The sequence below is a fragment of the Aplidium turbinatum genome, chromosome 13 (genome assembly GCF_918807975.1).
Source record: "Aplidium turbinatum chromosome 13, kaAplTurb1.1, whole genome shotgun sequence".
In the NCBI taxonomy this organism is placed as follows: domain Eukaryota; kingdom Metazoa; phylum Chordata; class Ascidiacea; order Aplousobranchia; family Polyclinidae; genus Aplidium; species Aplidium turbinatum.
Genome location: NC_137484.1, coordinates 22,256,925 through 22,280,031, shown reverse-complemented (window position 1 = coordinate 22,280,031; position 23,107 = coordinate 22,256,925). Strand labels below are relative to the sequence as shown.

Below are 23,107 nucleotides of genomic sequence, written 5' to 3'. Positions count from 1 at the left end.
TGTTATTATAAAATTTGAACATAAATTTGCTTATTTCTAAACAGCGCAACAGTTATAAATACTTTCCTAAAAGTCTCCAAAGTAGCTCAAGGGTCCTGTTGGTAATGACCCATGAACCACCCCAAATGACCCATGAGCCACTGCAATTAAATCAACCAATTTTATTTGATTTCTGTTATGAAATGTACTTTAGACGCAAAAAAACACAAGCACACAAAAAGTACAGTAGGCTACAAAGGTACTTAACAGAACAACCCCCCTCCCAGCGAAATCCATAGTTTTATTGCCCCTATTAAAGTGTTAAAGGTTTCTAATTAAAACTTACAGAAAATTGGGCAAAATTTTTCGTTAAATTTAAGCTACATAACCGAACGTAATCGATGTCTTACAAAAAAGATTTTGTTTAAAAAAAACACTTTTCTTTTTGTTAGCAAATCGAAGTTCTCATATCTTAAAGAACTGGCAGTTTTAAAAACTTTACAACTAAAAATACTCTAAACACCCTGGTGATCCTAACCATTCTTTTTTCTTCAGCCATTCATGTTTAGATATTACTGCGTTTGTTTAAAATTCAACAACGAAATTTTCAGATTGGTCACTCACCTCCCCGGCCCGACACCACAACGGGGGCGGTGGGTCTCCCGTCCCCTCCTTCGTTGTACGCACGAACCCATACATAGTAATCGACCTTTCGGGGAAGCCTAAGTGTGAGGGTGGTTGCCCCTGTGGCTTTCCCAAATGCTTCCTTTGATGTTTCATTCAAGAGCCAATATTGGACCTGCAGAGTGTGGAGTCTTATTAGACTTGTACTGGCGACTGAGGTGAGGAATGCTGCTTTCATGTAAAACAAAACTAATACAAGAAATTGTAGGTCAACGTGTGGTAGTTTGAAGAAGTCAATTCCTTAAAGAAGTTAGTTGTCACAACCTTAAAGAAAATATTTGTGTCCGATTGACGTAACGTTGGACTCAATTATAAATACACACACACGAATTTTTGTATAGTAAACAAAGCTGTGGAGATTTTGGGTTAACAGCACTTTTTTCACTTTCATGAAGCAGAATTCTAAGGCATAAATTTAGTGTTGTCTATTTGTAATAAAGACAAATGCAAGCGAACGAGTAAGCAGAAGTACCTTGATGCTGTGTCTTGCAATACAGTTGCCTGATTGATCTTTCTCAGAGCATAATACTTTTAGTTTTATATTCTTAAAGAACAAAGCCAATTTTAATGCTTCAAGTCATCACTTGAGAAAGTTGTCTTTGAAATAATGTTTAACAATTCAGTATTTGAACTTGGAAATTTGTAGAAATTGGTAGAAATTAAATTTTATTTGGCAATTCTCTTAGCAATATCAAACAAACACAATTTCGTTGTCTTACTTTGTACCCTTCAACTGGTTCCTGTGCAACCACTTTGTCCCATGACGCGGTTAAACTTTGTCCTGTGACAGAATACTTTACTCCGCTTGGGGCAACATCTGGCGGTGCCCTGGCTGCGATAAACGCCCCATCCTCCCAATCTGACCACGGCCCTATACCTGTAAAGCATCAGTCAATAAATTAAGGAAAATCACTAACCAGCTACACATACTACATTTATTTGGGTAACGGCTCGAAAAAGGTTGGGAAACACTGGTCTAAGGTCTGTGTTCGATTCCAGATTGGATCATACTATAAAGTTTAAAAAGGATACCGACTGTGTTCTTTTTTTTTATAAAGCAGTGAAAATAAATAAAGGAAAATAATATACTCACAAACACAAATGGAAAGTTAGGAAAGTTAAAAAAACATACAGTTGCTAAAAGATCTTAGCTATTGTGGAACCACCTCAATCAGTAACATCTGCCGTAGCGAAATCAATCTGAAGTATTTTAGTCAAGTTTCATGACTACAATACTTCTATTATAGAAATAGACATAGTTGTAACACTTATTTTTGATAATTAATATACAGTATAATTGTAACATATTGTGTAGAAAGTAGTTTTCTTCCTAGCAGTCTACACAAGGCTTAGTACCGGTAGCCTACTCACTAGAACAGCGAGCAATTGCGATTCATAATCCATAACGATGTAGCCTCTACGCTAACCATGAAGACTTTCCAATCAACTATATATTTCTCGGCAGCAGATGATCGCAAGAATTGCCAGCAATAGAATACAGTATAGGCTACATCGAAAAAACAAGCACTAAATTGAAAAAAGTAGACAGTACCACACTAAATCGGGCTTAGTGTGATTAAGTGTGGTACCGCACTGTTTACTTTTTTAATTATTTTATCACACAACGTATCCTTTTGGATCATCGGTAAAGTCAAACCGAGATTTGATGAAAATTTTAGTGACAAAGTTTTGTTTTGGAACTAAATTGAAACTAAATATAGCAAATACATATGGATATTTTGACAATATCAAGCAAATTGTGCAAGTAAAGGTATGCCAGAAGTAGGCCTACTAGCAAAAACCAAAAACAGATAATATGGAGGGAGTTTATATGGAAGGCCACAGCTGATTAAACATGATTAATCTGTTGAAGAAGATATGTCCAACCTCCACGGTTGAAACCAGCGATAGAAGTATGGTACAGTTCCTTAGGCTCTAACCCTTCCACCACAATCTCAGGCTTGACACCCGTGGTTGTTGCGTTTATCCAATGAGCAGCCGCCTTAGAGCATTCAATATTGTCCATCACTCTGCAAACACGAACCTAAAACAAGAGTTTTGATATAACTGTTCTGCTTCATGTGGAACTAGAGGTTCAATTCCAGGCAGGAAACACCTAGAAAGATTACAGTTTTTCAGGTCGGGAACTTATTCCTCGTGTATTTTGTTAGAACTTACCGTATAGGCCTACAATCTTTTAAATGCACAGTAAAATAACTTAAATGAACGGTGTACGCTATGTAACTTGTTTTCTAAGTTTGGACCTGACCATTGTTGCACAATGGAGCCAATAAGAAATGATTGGGCTAATGAAATGTTTCATCACGATAGCTCAGTTAGTTAGCGCGTGATTTCGTCAGCAAGAAGCTTCAAGATCAAGCGGCGCTGGTTCGACTCTCGGGGTGTGCGCTTGAGCAACGCATTGCAGGACTGCTCTCCATTCAGTGGCATTTAATGGATGGAATTAATCCCTGGCAACAACACTTCAACAATCGGAAAACTTCCTCTGTCAATCTCGGTAACCGGCCCTGCGTCAAGAACCTTCACAAGTATGCAAAACTACCAGGAATAACCTTTCAAAGGCTTTTTCAGTCCGAGGATAAAGTTTCAAAACCAACCAACGATTATTAAATTGTTCTATTGCTTTGTACAGCTATGATAACTAACATGGTATCCTTTGGTGAATCCATTTGTATTTTTCAAGGGATTCCATTGCAGTACAGCAGAGTAAGCCAAAACCCGTTTAGTCTTGAACCCATCAGGAGCAGTGGTTGGAGCTAAAAAAAGAGACAAAGTCTTGAAATGGCATCTTCAACAAAGCGATGCTTTCGTGGATTTTTTTCAACAAATCTAAGCTGGTTTGTATCTGTGAGCTGTTGTTTGTCGTTTTTATGGCTATAGCGTTGTTGGCATTATGCTTATGCAAAACTCAACGGAACGCAAAACTTTGTTTTTTCTTAGAATGTACTGTGTAGCCTATATACACCGTGTTTAATACCAACAAGTATTATTTCTAAAACGATTAAATACGGTACATCACTGAATTGTCTAAAGTAGAAGAGATGATAAAAACAGCTCCTTATTACAAGCAGTTTTCAAGTAAAGAATTTATTAGATTCTTATTATGAAACTGCAAATGTGTTTATATTTTTGAGCCATTTGAGCAAACTTATCAAAATGTTGGGTCTTGGAGAACAAATGCCACATAAAAATCTTAATTAAACATTTTCTTTTAAATTAAACAAAGCTATCAAAGTCTGAAAAGTTAAGTTATTATTTGGACTGAACTTTAACCAGTAATCCTGTCTAAATTGCAACTTTTTCTACTTTGACTCTCTAACTCTATTTGAATGTCATCAATGATGGAATTGCCTTTAAGACGCAGAGAGAATTATATTGCATTAAATTAAATTATTTGATTTTTTTTCAACTTGGTATCTTTTATGTATTTTAAAAATTGTTCAGTTCTCTTTTACATCGATGCCTTTGATTTGTTATATCACTCTTTTAAAAATGCCCATAAACTGTTGTCCTGTGCAATGCCCAGTGACGTGGTGGATGTGGTGGCTGCCCTACAAAAGTACTATTATTACATCATAACTAAGAATTAGGAGACGACGCCGAGATCCAGTCCACCATTGAAAGTGTGACACCTAGCGAAAATTAAACATAAATAAAATAGAAAGTCGTTTTCTTGCTTTGAAAATTTTATTTACAATATATATTTAGAATTTTTTAGAAATATATTTAGAAAATTATATTTATAACATTTACAATTTACAATAATTATTGACCTGTAACCAACAAAATCAGAAACTTAAAAAGTTCTCTACCCAAGCAAGCCAAAACCAAATGTGACAAAAAAATTCAAAATCTTACAACTTGAACTGACTGCGTCTGAAGCAAACAAAACATCCATAGAGACCACAAGAAAACGCGTGAACTGAAAAGCAGCGCAAAACATTCATAACTCATTGGCAACATGGTACACAGCAAAGCGCGACGTTTGTTTGGATACAAAGCGTGATAGCGTTTTTCCAGCATACTCTTCCATTATTATAATCGCAAAGAATTATAATAATAACAATTTATATTTTACATGGAGCTGCATCCACCACAGATTTACATTGCAAGCAGAGTCACAGAAACAGTTTGGAACCGCAGCAGAGTTCATTTTTCCCTATATCCATTCATCCAATGCGACACTTTTCAAACTTTATTGAATTTGAAGCCGCCGATTAATTTATTAAGTCACCGAGCTGTGTAAACGTATGTGACCTGCTGGTGACCGATTCAGCGCTTTCTTCTGAGACGGAAAGTCCACAGTTTGCGATGATACTTTGGTCTGTGGTCGGGTTGGCCTAAAAATGGGGCGTGAAGATGTGTGTTTCTATATAGTGCCGTTGCCGTATCCATCGCGGATATGTGTTACTCCTCAGCGCTTCACCAAGCAGTCAGTGAAGACGTATAGAGTTGCGGCTGAATACATAGTTATCCTAAACCTAACCCTTTCGCTGAGTGACCTGACGGGGATATCGAACCCATGTTTATCGATTCAGAGGAGGACACACTTGAAAAAGTGTGTCCGCCTCTTTTGTTTTCATCCTGACAGCTCGGCGTGAAGAAACTCTCTAGTAATTATGTTACTCTTAAAGACATCAAGGCTCCAAATTTAATGCATAGGATAGCAGCACTGGACGAAGCTACACTGACCTGGCTTTTTGGGATTCCACCTGACCTAAAATTTCAACAATCTGTTCGATTGAACGTTCCATTCTGTTGAACCTCTACCATAGGGGGTAAAATCTATTTACTGTTGTTATATCGACGTGTTCAACACTCAAGCAGTTTTAATAAAACAATATAGTAAATAAAGCTCGTGCCACAGACACCGCAAAAGCTCACGCCGGTGGTAAAACACTAAAACTGAAACTGTGGCTTAAGCAAAGTGCATCACTGACGGGATCTAGCCATCAGCGATGACAGCAACAACCTCAAGCACCTTCGATGAAAAACAACCAACAACAAAAGCAACAACAACAGCAGCAACAACAGCAGCAGCAACAACAAAACCATCAAAGCAGCACAGAAAAGCGTGGACTGAAGAGAAAACGCAGAGATACAGGCAAATGCACTCCCAGACAGCAAGATCCGTCATTTTTACATTGATTCGATTTCTGCATCCAACGTCTGCAGACGTTGAATCATTGTAAAAATGACCGGATTTTGCTGTCTTGGTCAGGCAGGTACAAGAATGGCAACGCTTGCACAACATTTAACCAACCTCTGTCCATCACGGAACGGCGTTGATTTGAATGGACTTTCTCAGGCAGATGAACAAAGACGTCTTATTTTTATGAACAAAGACGTCTTATTTTTATGAACAAAGACGTCTTTATTGCAATTTTAAGAGTCTTTGCTGTTTGTTCATTTAACGCGAATTTTCGAAATAAAACATAACTCAAACCATCCTATGAGCCAAAAACTCGGCATGTTTAAACAATAGAAGAGAAACAATTAACATAGTTTTTTTTCTACTCCATTTCGGTAAAAAATGTTGCATGGACAAATGAATTCCCAATTAAGGGAACCTTGACTCATACAAACTTATATTTTATAACCATCAGAATAAGAAAAGGCTTCAACTAATAAACTTACCCAACTCTGCGGTGAAAACCACGCCTACAGAACTGTACGGACCATATCCACGGGTATTCGAAGCGCGTACTCTCGCTTGATATGGAACAAATATCTCGGCTGGATCAACCTGTAATTTTTTGTAAAAGGTTAAAAAACATTTTTTATACTTTTGTGAAAAGCATTAAACCTAAAAACATGATACCATACTTTAGTACGGTAAAGTGAAATACTTTTTAAAATACTATTTTTACTTCTATGTTATGCTCAGTTTGAATCAATGAACTAATTATTGCAATTAAATTTATATGATGGCACCCATTGTGCTGATGAGAGTTAATATTCCTCATCAACGCAGCTAAAACAGAGCCTGGCGCTCTCGCAGGCGGCGAATCGGCTACTTTTTGATTGTCGATTCGTAATCAAGTCTTCATTTGCTTTACTGCAGCGGTTCTTAACCTTTGCCTTGTCGGCACCACCTTGAAATTACCAACCAGTTCTCGCACCTCTCCTAGGATTGGCTGAAAAGTAATAGATGCCTAGAGTTCGAAATTTTTGTTGAAACCTGGTAAAACAACTTTTCTTCTTACGTCGTATTATAACAAACCTTGATATATCAGCATCCCAGCACCGCCTAGGCACAGGCCTCGCACCCCTTAGTGGTACGTGCACTCCTGGTTAAGAACCCCTGCTTTATTGTAACAAGAAATTAATTTTATGAAATTGCCTTACGCTGAACAAAGCCCTAGACGTGGATACATCCACTTTGGCATATAAGGTCCATGGCTCCCCAGAGTCAGAAAGAGAAGGATCACTGATAGAAAGATTTTGATTGCCCTTTAGTTTGCGGCTTTCAACGTCGTATTCTACGCTGGTATCTCCGTAGTACATCGGTGAAAGAGGCTGAAAACAAGAATTTTTTTTTAGAATTTTTAAATTAAACGTTATTACTATCTAACTAAACGTTAATGTTATCTATATTCTATAGCATATATAACATATCAAACTAAACGTTTATTAACTGTCATTACTATTATGTATACAACGACTTCGCTAAGACAATTGATTGATTGAGGGAATCTTTATTCTCGGACTGAGAAAGCTTTTTTGAGAGGTTATTCCTAGCAGTTTCACATACTTGTACAGGCTTTGAACCACTGACGCAAGCCCGGTTACCGAGATTGACAGAGTGAAGTTTCCCATCCATCCATTAGGTGTTGCTGAGAGCTGTCCTTGAAATGCGTTGCTCAAGCGCACACCCCGAGAGCCGAGCCAGTGTCGCTTGATCTTGAAGTTTCTTCGTTTGTAAAGTCAGACGCTAACCAACTGAGCTAATGGGGGCGGTACCTGTTTATTTGGTTCATCGAAAAAACAATGACTTTTAATAAAGCGATTGTTCATGTAAATTCTACTAAGAAAATTGTATCAAGGCTCTTTCTAGAGCCTCCAACAACCTTGGCCACAGGAATAGACAGTTTGCTGCTAACCATTTAGTGGCAATACCACGGGAATCAACATAAGAGAACAATAATAGTATTAATAAAAACAATACAGCACTACAACACATGTACGGTCACTTTTATTCAAAAAATAATAAAGTCATCCTGATTTATATGAACCTATATTCTGGCTTTTTGATGTTAATAAAAGTTTAGACTAAAAATTATAGCCTACTATGATTCATCAACCATAGAATGTAACCTACCAAATAAGTAAATTCCAGTAAATAAAAACAGCCACCTTGGGTAACTAGAAAAATTTATTCATAGAGCAATGCAATATTCTTATTTCAAATAGAAATATATACTGGAGGTGGAAGTGTTTTAAGTATTTCGTTGCGTTTTGTGTTGAAACAAAACGAAATAAGGTTAGACGATTTGCTGTCAATCAATTTTAAATATTTTTAATTGCAATGAAAAGGACCTCTATTCGAAAAGAAATTATTTAACATCGTAAGTTTTAACTATTTTTTTCCTTTTCCTAAAAATCTACTTGTTTTACTTACCTCCCACGTGACAATAAGTTGTCCAGGCTTTCCCCCGCCTCCACTTACGCTAGATGGCGCTTTTGTTGGAACTAAAACAGAGAAATGTTTTTTTATGCATTTGTGGACAGAACAACATTGCAACTAATCTTATCTAAAAAAACAAAACTTCCGTTTAAATGCAAAACGTTTTCTCTGCTCTACTATCCTTCAAAAGATTCCAGAAATGCAGCAAACAGTGAACTTGCTCAACAATCGCCCACCTGCTGCCAAAGTCATCGAATTGGGACTTGGCTGGCTCTTCTTTCCAACCCCAATCTTATTTCGTGCCCACACTTTGTAGTTGTACGTGTTGTATGGCAACACATTGATGACGTCGCACGGCGGTGACGTCAGGTTTGCCGGATCCGTTTCCATAGTAACCCATTCGCTCTGGAAGCTATTTTTACCCGTGACGTAATACTGTGTTATAGTTGCTTTGTTGTCGTTGGGCACAGTCCACGTGAGAGTTTGCGACGTGGTTTCTGATGATGTCACGATAACGTCGGTGGGGGCATTGGGGGCAGCTGAAAACGATAGAATTGAAACGTTTCAATCGATGTTTTGGCGATCAAAGCAAGAACCCGAGTTTGAATAGAATAGAAATGGAAATATTGATAAGGTTTTGCAGAAGTTCAGCTCTTAGCAGAAAGGATTCCAAAACGACCGTCACACTTTGGAAAAATATTGGGAATCCGATTAATTGACTGTGGGAATATTTATCTCTAAGTTGAAAAAATCTCTTTGGAAGCTTGATCGTGGTAATTTCAATGACTTGTAGAGGTTTAAACTACAAATTAGGAATAATAATTAACTCATATATCTCTTACAGTGTAAGCTACAAACAGTGCAGTGAATAGATTTGAATTTTTTACGTCATAAGATCACCGGACCACCAATGTAGTCGCCACGGACCAACAGTGATAAGCACACCACGATTTAGGAAACCCTGCCCTGGACGTTGGCGCAATTCTAAAAATTAAGCATTAAAAAGGCGGTTTCCATACTTCATTCCCAGCATTGGATGATGAGAACAAGAGGTTCTTATTACACTATGCCAGCGTTTCTTAACCGGGGGTGCTAGCACCCCTTGGGGGTGCTGGAGTAGACTGTGGGGGGTGCTAAATGCATGCAGTATAATATCAAAAAATTCCATTTTACTTTTCTGCATTGTTTCGTCTTTCTGCCAGCATCGGCAGTTGTCATATCAATGATTGCTGTTTCGAAGTAGCCTACCGTACAGGCGTACATGGTTTGTTGTTATTGTAGTCATCTCCCAGTCAAGTACGCAACTTGATCCTGAGTAGTTTGTGCAAACTTACCTGGTGGGTGCTTGTTGTAATATTACTGCTCGCTTCTAGCAACCACCATGGCAAAATACGTTCCCACAAATCACTCATATCCAGAGTGGATACAGCAACCCTTTTTGGCAGACATGAGTGATGATAATAGACTAAAGGAGGAGCTGATTGACATGCATGTGAATCAGAGTTATCGGACAAAATTTCGTCCTTCCGCTTGCTGATTTCTGGTGTGATCAATTGACAGCATATCCTGCATTGGCACGAGCAGCATTGGAATCGATCTTTCCATTTCTGACTACCTAACTGTGTGAAAAGGTGTTCTTCACCATACTCCAAATCAAAATAATTGACAGGAACCGCCTTCAACATGGGTTGCTCCACGATATGAGAGTGGCTTTGACCAACACTTAGCCTCGAATGGAGCAATTGGTCACACATAAGCAACAACAGAAATCACATTGATACATGTGTAACTAGTTTCCCAGCTGAGTAACTTAAGTATGCTTAAGTTTTTCCATGTTCTTTCACTATTCTCGGGTTTTCCTATTTCTTTATCGCCAATGACAACAGTAGTTTTGAAGAATAGACAAAATGATCAATTTGTACATCGCTTTCCTTTCAATAATGCAGACCAAAGTTTAATGGCGGCGCCGAAATTTTGACATGCTTCTTGATCACTGGCGGTATATTTTGTTGCCTAACAAACTGTGCTGTTGTTTTATGAGAGTTGATTTGCTTACATATGGTTATAATTGAATTTTTGTTGGTGAATGAAAGCCAAATACCAAATCCTGAATCAACTTGGTTAAAACAACTGCACAGTTTGTTCAACAACAAGAGACTTCATATATCGCCAGCGATCTAAAGGCATGTCAAAATTTCGGCTTCTACTAAACTTTTGGTCGGCACTGTAATAGCCTAGTCGTATGCCAACGATAGTTAGGGGGTGCTAGACTGTTGAGGCCTGTTTACAGGGGTGCTAGAGTCAGAAAAGGTTAAGAAACGCTGCACTATGCCGTCGGTACTAACGAAAGTAGGATTTTTATTACGGTAGCAACGTCTTAATAACAATGTATTTAATTTTGAATGACGTTTCAAAAATTGTCGGCTGCATTCAGTCGCCTAGCCATATTTGTAAACAAAATGTTTATATCAAAGATTGAATATTTTCCTCTCAACAGTTGTTTTTGCCCACCCAACCTTTTCTTTGTGGCTACGTCACCGAGTCTGCCCAGAATCTTATGATCAGACAGCAAACGTTTTTATCCGTTGCGCCAATCAAACAATACAATATTAGACTTGAAAATGTAAAGACAGAATAGAGATTCTTAACTATTGTCAGTTTACTATATTATTGTTAGATTATTATTAGTTATATTGTCAGTTTACTTATTGTTTTTATCTAGTCTGCACTACAGGGATCCACTTTCAGAAAGTCGCCATGTGCCTTATCTAGACAATGGCTATACATTTTTTGTGACGTGCGTTTAGAGAAACAAAATCAATCCCCAAAAGAAAGCAACAAAATGTTTTTTAATGAACTGACTGACCTGTGATGACAACCTTGGCTTCACTACAAACCGATTGTGCGTTTGTTACGGCACAACATTCGTATGTTCCTGTTTGTTCTCCCGTGACGTTGAAAAGCTGGGGAAAATGTTTCGGTTATTTTGCGCTCATTGCGACAACATTCAGTAGGCTACGCTGCAAGCACAAATGCAATGCAACAAGAAACAGCGAAGGGACATGTGGTCATCAAGTCAGCGGCTCCAGTTATTTTGCAAAGACACAGCCGCATGCTCTGGAGTAGTGTCGAACCCACGTCCTTTCGAACGTTGTGCAGAAGTTTTCACCACTTGGCCACGCAACGCATAAAAATTGTAGTTTTATGTGACAAAATTACAAAGTTATAATAAAATTTTCATGTTCAGTTAAAGGAGATGGGTTCAACCCCTACTCTAAAATTTCTTTCATTGCCACAAGCTCATTTATTACATTGTACATTTTGTCGTCTGCATGTAGCCCGCTATTGTACTTGCAAGGCCTAACCCTATATTTTTGTCGTGTATTTAAATCTCTATTTTGTTCTTTTGTTACTTGGCGACAAAGTACGACGACTTTTGTTCATCAGCGCGTCGAAAGGTGACTGGTTGAACAGAATGACGTCATGGTTACGTCATAACTTTCAATTGTCACTTACATACGTAACACGGCGCGGTTCAGTTGGTAGATATTGCTCGGAAAGCATGTTTTTAAATTTTAACTAACCAGTAAAGATGAGGGTTGTGACAGGTCATAATGAGGATTGTTACGTGGGATGACAGCTCCGTCCTGTTTCCACTTCCACTCCATAGAGAGCTCCGGATCGTGTCGCGCCTTGCAGTTTAGCTCCCTAGCGTCACCAGCCACTAATTCTGCATCTGGAGGACTTTCAGTGATGACTGTTGCTTCTGCAAGTCAATAAAAAATAAACTCACGCATAAGTAAAATGACATTAAATGAGCTCCTATACACTTAAAAATCTTAACAGCCTGTTTCATCCCAGATAGCATTCTGTAAATCGACTACGGTATTCAAATATAATTTAAAGAACGTTCTGATGACCCTAATAAGGGTGAAACCATGGGCTCTATCCAAGGGGGTGATCACCCCCCCCCCCCCACTTATTGGAGAGGTTGGAATGACTGAGACGAGTTGAAAGTTGTTGTTGAAATGACTATGACAAATTTAGCCCACTGTCCAAAAATCACCCGCCTGAATTCAAAAGTGGATATAGAGCCCCTGGATGAAACAGGCTGTGAAAGTTTTCAGTGAATGTTAACTGCAGCTTATTTAATGTAATTCGCTTTATTTGGCTTTTTGCTTGGCATTGAGCACTTCGTTGTAGCACGCCTAGTTATAGAATTTACAGTATTGTTGACGTGCTGTTAGAGATTGGAAAGCAAATACAACTTCATTTACCATCTACTTTTCGAAAAGCTCAAAATTTACTCTATGCCTATATAGATTTTATTTCGTATGAAGATTTAGCTACTTTAGTTCACGATGCCAAACCATTTGCTTTAGTAGTGGGATTCAACCTAGTTAGCAACCAGTTCGGTTTGACTAAAATTAGCCACATCTGGCAGCCCTGTATGCGATGATTATATTAGATCCACTTGAAAAAAGTTGGCTAGGAACCAGAACTTTTTTTGAGAAAGTTTTTGTTTTTAAAAAGTGGTTTACGCGAATCCCATCACTGATTTGCTCCCAGGAAGCTACGTCATTTTTGGTCACAAGCATACCACAGCGTTCTCGTTTAGTCGCTTTTGATTGTTTATTAACCTTTGCTTTATTGGCACGTAACTTACCAAAGACGTCTATATCGATCAATCAAGTTTATTTCGGCATAACTCCACATTCATTTCAATGTACAAATAGCAGAAAATATATTGCATTACTTTTACTCATATGGAAGTAACATCATTGAGGCACCGAAACAACAATGCTGGTATTTAAGTCAAGGTGCTCCAACTTGAAATATTTTACTTTGTACGGAAAAGCAAAAACTAAATAACAACAACAAAAAAATAAAAAGGTAAAAGCGACAAAATACAAACGTTAACACGATTTTAAGACCGAAGTAAATCTGTCACTTACAAATACCTTGAGATGCACCTAATTTGTTACATTTTGCAAATTTTGTTTAAAGCTACTACAACTGTCCGACTGACTACTGCTACCGCTACTGTTACGGTCTATGAGTCACAACGCTTTCACATTGTCCACTGTTAGACACCCACACTTACCAAACACATTCAGATAACCCTGGCTTGTTGCTTCTCCTATGATGTTTTCTGCAACGCAGGAATATTTTCCTTCATCTGAACGTGTCACGTTGCGTATCACCAAAGTGCCGCTTGATTCCTTAGAATATCTAAGAAAAAAGCATTTCTAAGTTTATTTTGAGTTTAGTTTCAGCATGACTTGCTTTTTGTGCACAATGTCCAGGTTTGCATCTGGAGATTGAAGATTTAAATTTTAAAGTAAATGAATTCTAGACAATGAAGCCAAACTTCTTGTCTATCTTTAAGCGTTCTGCCATTAGGTGTTCTGCCAAAGACACGCCGTATGCCTTTGCAGAGAAGTTTAGTACATTCTTAGTAAGGCGCTGGAATATATTGGATATATTGTGACCAAGGCCGTTGAGAGGATAATTTGGGGCGGTACTATGTACTCTATAGATTCTTGGGCCCCATTACCAAGACACTTCTAAGAATGACGGACTACACTCAAAGAGTGCTCGATGGCTTCGTCGAGTTCCCTGTCTTCTTGAAAAGGTTACGGGCTTTTATAAGCACCCCGGGCTCGGGTCCAAACGTACTCCCTGGACCCCCTGCCAACACTATTGTTCACAACCTTGCAGTCTTGTGGTCGTATCCAGGCTTACACCCGGTGGTTGAAGATTTAGATTAAGTGGACGGGAAGGCAAGGAAGCCAATCTTCGTGTCCACCTTCAGGCATGCCTTTAAGTGTCCTGCCAAAGACACAGCTGCATGCTCTTGAGCGGTGTGGAACCGGCGCCTTTTCGATTGCCGTTCCAGGGCTCTCACCACTCGGCTATGCAGCCGACTGCAGTCTTGTAAGTGTAACATCATGCAGAACCGAATAAAAGCATTTGTATAATGTCTATTAGACGTTGTATTGTCTATTAGCAATCTGCATAAATCTACACGACCGTCCCTTTTGTCGCTCCCAACTTATGGTTGTTGGCTACAAGTTTGACTTGCCGAGTGAAAGCATTTCTCAACTTTGAGTGCTGGAATCGACTGTTCATTTATTGTGAAGTGTGAAGACCCCGCAGTTAGGCTATACAGACAAACGTTCATTATTATTAACCAATTTCATCAAAACAATAACCACTGCCACATGTCAACGATAGAAAGGGGCAGTGTTTTTTTAAAGGTGTTTTGAGGGACCGAAACAGTCCCCCAAATTTCTCCAGCGGTTTCCCAAAATTTGGACTTGCAACTACAGTAGAAAAGTAATGGTTGTTTCTCGCTATGTCTTGTCGACAATACGAATATAGCCTACGATCAATAGTTCACGTCCGGAAAAAAGAATAAGTGGAGGTACAGCTAACAGCTGAATCAAAGAGTTATTCACAAAAGAAGTGCACATTCGATACTCGTCAATATTTATTTCTGATTTATGGCGCATAATGATCAGTTTTTACGTGTGGAAACATAACAAGCAGAAGCCTGCCAATAGCCTAATAAATAATTCGTTTAAGCAAATATGGCTATTTTTTGGTATTTAAATGAAACACTTGCGGTCTCTTAAAACTACTTAGCGGTCACCCAAACCAAACCTTAAAAAAAACCTGGAAAGGGGTGCTGCTAGTCAGGTGTTAAAAACGGTTTGAAAGTAAGAAAAACTTGAGGAGAGCTTGGTCGAAAAACAAACAAAACTAGAAAACAACAATTATCTTCGTATCCGCCATCAAACAAACGATTCTGTGTCTTGCCGTTACACTACAGTGTGCTCCCGGTTGGTTTCTAACTTATACCTTTTGAAAACAAAGCAGACTTCTTTTCCACTTTGCTAATAATTAGTGGTTGGTTTGTTCCATAAAAAGTTTTTGTCGAATAAATAAAACAAAAAAACTTGTTTTGTTACTCAAAAATAAAATTTCTTTATTACTTAAAAATAAACGCAATTGTTTCTATCTTACGCGACGCCGTCTATCGGAAGAACAACTTCTCCTTTCCTCCAACTTATCGTTGCTGGAGGAGCCGAGGACACGGCCACGACAATCTTTGCTGTCTTCCCGATAAATGCTTCAGTGATGTCTTTGATCGGAGTGTGGAATACTGGAAGGTAAGCTAAAGAAAGAAAAAAGAAACTGTTTTGAAAAAGAATTTTTGTTTATTTTTATGAAAAACTTTAAATCTAAAACAACCATATACAGCAGTTCCAAATTAAACTTTAATAAACAAATTCACTATTTCTATGGATATTAGGAACAACTCTTGCATGGGAACAACAACTAGGGAGGAAAGAGAATGGAAAGTCTCAGAAATTGATTAAATTTTCTTCAAGAAAATCTCCAGTCATTAAAACTATTCTTTAGCGTACGTGTATTCCGGTGGTGCACCAGGGGGTACCATTACTTGATCAGTTGCATAATTAACATCTGTAGGTCGCAACGCTTCTTTATCCTTAGAATTAAGTAACATAAACCAGTAGCCGCAATGTGGCACCACAGCAGTCTCTTATTGTGACATGTAATTTACACGGTTCGCATCGGGTTTTGCGAACCCGTATTTAAAACTTTAATGGACATTACAAACAATTTATTAAAAGGAACATGCATAGGCCTACGTCCCAGACAGCAAAATTCGTCATTTTTACATTGATTCAACGTTCGCAGACGTTGCATCAATGTAAAAATGACGGATTTTGTTATCTGGGGTATTACTTTGTGTAATAGACATTGTTTATATCGGCATAGTTATCGGCATTGTTTCGTATGACGCTATGAAACCAAGCAGTTTTCATTTAGCCAATCCATGAGAACGTTGTTGCATTGGTGAGTTGGGAGGTATCCTTCTATCCATGAGAACGTTGTTGCATTGGTGGATTGTGAGGTATCCTCCTTTAAGCTTGGTTACTGGGCACTCCAATGTGAGATAGTCTGGAAACTGATTTGGGGCGTTGCATTTAGGGCAGTTTGGTTGATTTGTCATCCCATTGATAAAGGTTGTCATTTGTTTTACTTTGTTCTATTCTTATGCGGTTTGCAGCGGACCATAATTTTCTAGTAGCCGTGTCAAAGCCTGGAAGAGCTTTTGTTGGCTCCGTGGTTACGTCTACAGTATGGTGGTATAGTGAGAGAACTTGTTAAAGTGCCAGAACCATACCACTACTCATACTTAGCGACAAAGAAGCATAATTGTGGTAGTTTTATATTAACACAGTTTGTCTAAAAATATACATTTTATAGAACTTTCTCTTAACTCACATTGTACGGTCACAGCAGCATTCGACAAGGTAGTTCCGTGGGCATTGGCAGCAACGCATTGATACATTGACGCGTCATCGTCTTCCAAGTTGTTGATATGCAATTCACTTCCCTGGTCGTCAGATGAGATTTTGAATTTGCTTGAAGACTGAAGTGACTGGCCGTTTCTGAGCCAAGAATAAGAAGGAATTGGTGCCCCATTCGCTCTGCACCTCAATGTGACACGTGTGGACAGATCGGCATTTATAGACGTGACTTCTTCGACCCATTGAGGCTTGTCTAAAATGTAGCGACTTCGTTATACACAACGAAGCAGTCTCTTGAGAAAAGTGGCAAAAATATGTGCTTTTAATTTCCCAGGCAGCAAAACCAGCCATTTTTGCATTGAATCAACGTCTGCAGACGTTGTAGTGTAAAAATGACTGACTTTGCTGTCTGGGTTAAAACTTGACATTTTTTCTGAAATATTTTAAGTCGGACCTAATTAGAAATTTTTTAAACCATACTTGTAATTTGTGAAGCATTTCAGTCAATATAATTTCGTGTAAAATCTATATTTTAACATGATAAACAAGGTTGATGTTATGAAAATCTTTCCATATTTACAGTATTTTGAAAAACAGCAGAAATCTACAAATCTCTTGTTATTTTGTTTAGTTATGCAACAAAAATCGAAATGCACTCTGGCGCGTAGTCAGGGGGTAGGGAAAAGGGGAAAATTTTCCCACCGAAATATTTTAAACATTTTAACCTCTGTTACGTAATAGAGGTTAAAATATTTAAAATATTTCGGTGGGGAAATTGCCCCCTTTGCTGTAGGCCTACAGCATCTTTTGACAGGGTTTTACGATTGGTTTTATTGTTTTAGACTGGAAATACTCTCAGAATACGTAATTTTGAAGTATTTTTTCACAAATTTCTAGACCAGGCCCCAAGACCCCCTTCGAGTGCTTCGTCTTTGCCGAATTGTTTTCGGGCTCACTGACATGTGCAATAATACTGATTTGTCTCCCCCTCCGAGATTTTGAGCTGGCTATGCCCCTGAATGCACTACATGGTTTACAATAGCAGATCCAAAGCAGAACTGTGATGTTGCGAAATAGAAGCAGATATTAGATGGTTTTTAGGTCAATCTTTTAATAAAAAACAAAACTGTATTTTAGGTTCAAATTATTCCATAACCTTGTAAGCCACATGGTGGGGCTGTTAGTTATAGAATCGGGTTTCAAGCTTCAAAAATAAATTTCTCCATTTCCAGGGTTTTAGTCCAAATTCTAAGTTTGGAATGCGAACGCTTGATGTAAAATTATTTTGATTTCTTAAGCTCCCACATAACGAAGCAACTGAACACGTAATTTAGAAATTTAAAAACACATTGTCTGCCTCAAAGAACAGGTGAAGAATGAAACAGACAAAGTAGGACTAAAGGAAGAAGGTGCGATAACCACTTCAAAGAAAGAATCGGCCATCCCTACAAGTGGAGACAAAACTAAATTTGGATGATGATGATATCCAGCGATAGGCTACTGTTGCCAACAATTTTCTTAATTCGTTGTAGACTCACATTGTAGGGTAAGTGTGCTGGAACCTTCGATAGTCCCTTCGGTATTCGAAGCGTGGCAGGTGTAAGTTCCCGCCATATCCTCTGTGATGTCAAGAAGAATGAGCTGACCAGCTGGGGTGATAGTGCTATTGGCTGGCAAAGCGCCTCCATCTTTTGTCCATTCCAAGGTAGGCACAGGGCTGCCAATAAAAAAAAACTTCTTCAAATAAAACTATTTGCGTTTTTCAACTTAAACACCATTTTGGCAGCACTTTGGTGTGCACGAGACAGCACGAGACACCAAGCAATAACAGTCATTGATATTTGCTATTTTACATAGCCATGCTATTTTACATAGCCTATATTTGCTATTTTACATAGCCTATCGCCGAACTTTTTCAGCGATAGGCTATGTACACCAAGTAATCTTTGACTTAAGTATTTGAAAGAATGATTTGCAATGGAACAAAATACAAACAGTTAGAAAAAAAATAGTTTATTAAAATAAAAGCCGGACATTTTTCACTTGTGTCCTTGGGATTGTTAATTTCAAAGATTAAAACGTGTTTAATGTGTTAAGGAAAATAATGCGTTTGGATAACAGAATAATGTTAAACTTCATTTCAGCATGTAAAATAAAATATTTTTGTGATAAGCTGCAATAGAAGTTTTTCATTTTCAGGGAACAAAATAGAACAAGACCCGAAACATGGTAAAGCAAAATCTGGAACCATCACCAAAAGTTCAGTTTGTGAACTCGATACTTATCCAAGTGCTGAAGAATGTTGCGAAGCTTTTACGCCGTATTTGCTCTCTAGCTTAATTCCATTTAAAACAGCAAAATTTTGTAATTCGAGGCAATAAATATTGACAAACGTATGCTGGACAAACATATTGGTTGTAACTCAACAGTTGTGCATTAGCGAATAAATCACCATACAGTACATGCGGTACAGCATGCACGTGGTGCAGCATACATGTGGTACAGCATGCATGTGGTACAGCATGCATGTGGTGCAGCATACATGTGATATAGCATGCATGTGGCACAACATACATGTGGCACAGCATACATGTGAAATACTACACATGTGGAACAGCATGCATATTACATAGCATGTGCGTGATATAGCATGAATGTGATATACCATGAATGTGATATACCAGAGGTGGGCAAACTTTTTATCTCGAGGGCCGCATTCAGAATCTGAATTTGTTCGAGGGCCGCAGTATAGTATAATTAAGATTATAAGCCAAAACATCAATCTAAAATACTCAAAACACAAGCTTTTATTTATTTTTAAAGTGACGCAAGAAACGGAGATTTTATATACAGTACATGTATTACATAAAAGATATAAAAAATGTTTTTCTCAATTATTTATTTGAATACAATCAAGATAACACTTTGCCAGACGCACTTTCAGCGAATTAAACAGTAGAATGCATCTTTGAGCGAATTTACATAATCAGAAAAACTGTCGCAATCGCCGATTTTCTCTCTACCAACACCAAGAGTCTTGGCCTTGATCCAAGACTAAAACGAAAAAGAAAATCTCATGATGCGGCAGACCGAAGTCAGAAATGTCGATTGTGACGTAATCGACTGTTTAGCAATGGCTGCTTTGACACTAATAACAGCCATGCATTCATGCAAGATCACAATGTGGCTGGAGAAACAAATTACTACAATGCGACAAAAAGGCTAATTCATCTTTATCAAGATGAAATATATAAAGAAAAAGTTTAATTAAGTCATTGAGTAATTAAAATTTTCAAGCAATTTTAGGATTATTTTATTATATAATATATTTGCTTCAGGCTTTCGCGGGCCGCACAGAAAGTTGTTACGGGCCGCATGCGGCCCGCGGCCGTAGTTTGCTCACCTCTGTGATATACCATAAATGTGATATAGCATGAGTGTGATATAACATGCACGTGATATTGCATTCATATGAGATAACATGCATGTGATACAGCATGCAAGTGGGATAGCAAGCATTATCACTTGAAACACTTTAAAAACTGATAGATCATGACTTTAATTTGTTGAATGAGGATAACTTGCTTGTTCTTACTTTCCTTCCGCAAAACACTCAATGAGGACTCTTCCTCCAAGCATCCCAATCACATCTTCTGGCTTCAGGAGAAACTCAGGCTCCAAAGGAGCTTCTGTAACAGAACAATGAAAGTTTGATTGTGAAAATGGCTCAGGCAGCAATAATCATGGAGATTTTCACATGCTGTGTGTCAATAATTTGGAAGCAGTAGGTATATTGTAAAGCATTTACTTTTATCACAAACGTACAAACGAGAAAGAAAGAAGACAATTGTCCCCCTCCCATGTTATCAAAAAATGTAGCAAATTTATGCTAAATCTACAAATATTAGTGGAAAGGTTGCTAAACAAAAGCCCCGAAACTGCAATACAAGAGATGATTCACCTCAATCTCCCAAACGCCAGACAGAAGCTTTCACCAGTCTCCAAAGTGGCCACTTATCAGACTAAAATAAAAGTAACCACAAGCCTGAAGTTTGCATCGCACCTGAACTGGAAACCGTAAGCTTTGTTGTGGAAGACTCTTCAGATGCCCTGCTACCATCGCTTTTTTTCCAAACAGAGCGAACAGAGCAAGTTAAAACGTCAGCATCAGAAAGTTGAGCGTTGGCCAAATATAAAGTCCCGTCTTTTTGAGACACATATTGCGTAGGGCTCCCTGGCGACTTTATGATCCTGAATTCGTTGTTAAATATCCAGTGGAAGGCAACAGAATTCTCTGGAAAAAGAAGTATGGTAAGTCATAATATTTTTATCTAATAAGGCCTTGTATCTTCTAATCGCGTTTTGAACCCACGAACCACAGATAACAATAATAATAATAATAATAATAATCAATTCTATAACGACGCACCAGTGCGTCGAGATGCGTCTACTGTGCACAATGCTGTTCCTTGTAAGCTCATACAAACAACATGTAACGAATTCACTTAACAAAACCTGGAAGCAGTGAATTAGAGCATTTACCTGGTGCGTAATTTGCCCCTGGACATGGGACGGCAGCTCCACTTCCAACAAGGGCGTTGACAGGTTTTGTTTCTTGCGCGGTAAATGGAGAAACAGCTAAAATGTCACAATACAATAAAATTAAATACTATAGTAGTAGGGGGGGGCTTAAAATTAACTTTGGTATGAGTACACCTTAATTTTATGCTATGACACATACTTAGAGCACTGAGAAAAAAAAATTGAAATTGGTTTGAAAAACCCCCCGGATAATGAGATTTTAAAAAATCCGGGGGGGTCGCGCTGGCAAAAATGTGATTTATAGAGATGATTGAACAACCACTTGTCAGAAACTGTTCAAATTGGTCTCAAAAGATGCAGAAAAATTAGGTGAGTAATTAAGGACCACTTTTGGAGCTCCAACCAAAAAACATTATTTTAAAATCATAAAATATATGACAATTTTTACTACTTTCCCTCTAGAAAAAAAAGATTTTAAATATTTTCATGAGAAAATGCACTTTAATATTACATTTACTTGTTAATGATTAAGTATTGAAGTGCTTTAATAAAAAAATTATTTAAACTATACTCCATGAGCTATATAGTGGGCTATATTAGGAGTGAGAAAACTAATATTAGACCCAAAAATGTAAATGCTTTTTCAATGAATGTGAGTATATTGTACCAGTGTACCTTTTAATGTGCTCTGTTGGTATGTTTCAGAGTTATATTGTATGCAAAACTTTTAAAACATATATTTGTTGTAATTAGCCAAATTAGATGGCATCTGTTAGTGGGGTATACACCACAAGATCAAAAACCCAAAGAATAGTTGCAGAGGAAACGTACACTGAAGCAGAAGAGTTGAGAAAAGGAATTTTGCCATCCAAAAAAGATATTGTTCAGTGTATGATATATTTGCTGCGTGAGCACCGTGCTGGAAAAGCTGTAAGAACTGTAGATGAGGCATGTCATATCATGGCATGTAATCTAATGGATCACTGGATGTATTGCAACGTATACACTGTGAGTTTGAAGACAGTCAAGAAGCGTGTTATTAGTCTTTATAGTTTGTTCAAAGATACTCTGAAAAAGTCAAAGCAAAAATTTTACATGCAACCAGCAAAGAAGTCCATCTTCACTGACTTCAATGCATCCATGACCAAGTTATTTGATATATTTTGTGAAGATAAAGAACGAAGAGTGGCTTTGGAACAAATGTATGGAGTAAAGATGGGAGAAATGGAGAAGTTTCTGGATGACATGAGAACAGTTCGCAAGCAATACTGTGAAGAAGCAATAGATAGAAGATGGCAAAAATGCATGGAGAGGAAAACTGCTCAAGAACGTACATTCGAGAAGATGCAGCAAAAGGAGAAAGAAAGGAGAGAAGAAGAGTTGGCTGTAGCAAGTGCTGTTGAAGCTATTGATGCACAAGATGTTGAAGTTGCAATGGAAACTGATGACCATGATGCTTATTCTCCAGAAATGGAACAATCTAAAAGCAAGAAAAGGCCCTATAGTCACATTATTACTGATGAATCTTCAAGCGATAGCATTCCGAAAGAATACAGACATATTAGAGAGAGCTTGAACATTGTAAGGCCAACTTTTTACAGAACAGTTGATGTGTTGATTAGTAAGTACCATTGCTCCAAAATGCAAGCAACAGCTGCAGTGATTGAAACTGGTCGCATGATGTTTGGGCGGAAAAACTGGAAATATCATAATGAAAATGAAGAGCTGATTGACCTTGATACTGCTCCCCATCGCAAAAGCATTCGAAGAGCTGGAGGCGCCATACATGCTTTGTCTTTAGGTTGCTTGGTAGAGGAGATTATGGATAGCGGTGATGCTGTGGTAACCTATCACACTGATGGCTCTAAGGTCCAGGGAACTGGAGGATATTGTGTTCAAGGTATCACCA

At 38.1% G+C, this 23,107-nt stretch overlaps 1 protein-coding gene across 1 annotated transcript in view; it reads right to left on the bottom strand.

The window, feature by feature from the left end:
• Positions 1-23,107, bottom strand: part of LOC145782043 (contactin-2-like) — a 44,616-nt gene that overhangs the window by 6,764 nt on the left and 14,745 nt on the right. Inside the window, exons 4-20 of the mRNA XM_082593775.1 lie at positions 21,199-21,294; positions 20,720-20,950; positions 20,252-20,345; positions 18,195-18,373; positions 16,631-16,909; positions 15,341-15,491; positions 13,416-13,543; positions 11,896-12,077; positions 11,178-11,274; positions 8,548-8,850; positions 8,306-8,376; positions 7,033-7,203; positions 6,322-6,430; positions 3,331-3,440; positions 2,551-2,707; positions 1,383-1,540; positions 604-778 (exon numbers count right to left, since the gene is read on the bottom strand). Coding sequence (XP_082449901.1) covers positions 604-778; positions 1,383-1,540; positions 2,551-2,707; positions 3,331-3,440; positions 6,322-6,430; positions 7,033-7,203; positions 8,306-8,376; positions 8,548-8,850; positions 11,178-11,274; positions 11,896-12,077; positions 13,416-13,543; positions 15,341-15,491; positions 16,631-16,909; positions 18,195-18,373; positions 20,252-20,345; positions 20,720-20,950; positions 21,199-21,294 — 2,691 coding nt within the window. The remainder of the gene's footprint in view (positions 1-603; positions 779-1,382; positions 1,541-2,550; positions 2,708-3,330; positions 3,441-6,321; positions 6,431-7,032; positions 7,204-8,305; positions 8,377-8,547; positions 8,851-11,177; positions 11,275-11,895; positions 12,078-13,415; positions 13,544-15,340; positions 15,492-16,630; positions 16,910-18,194; positions 18,374-20,251; positions 20,346-20,719; positions 20,951-21,198; positions 21,295-23,107) is intronic.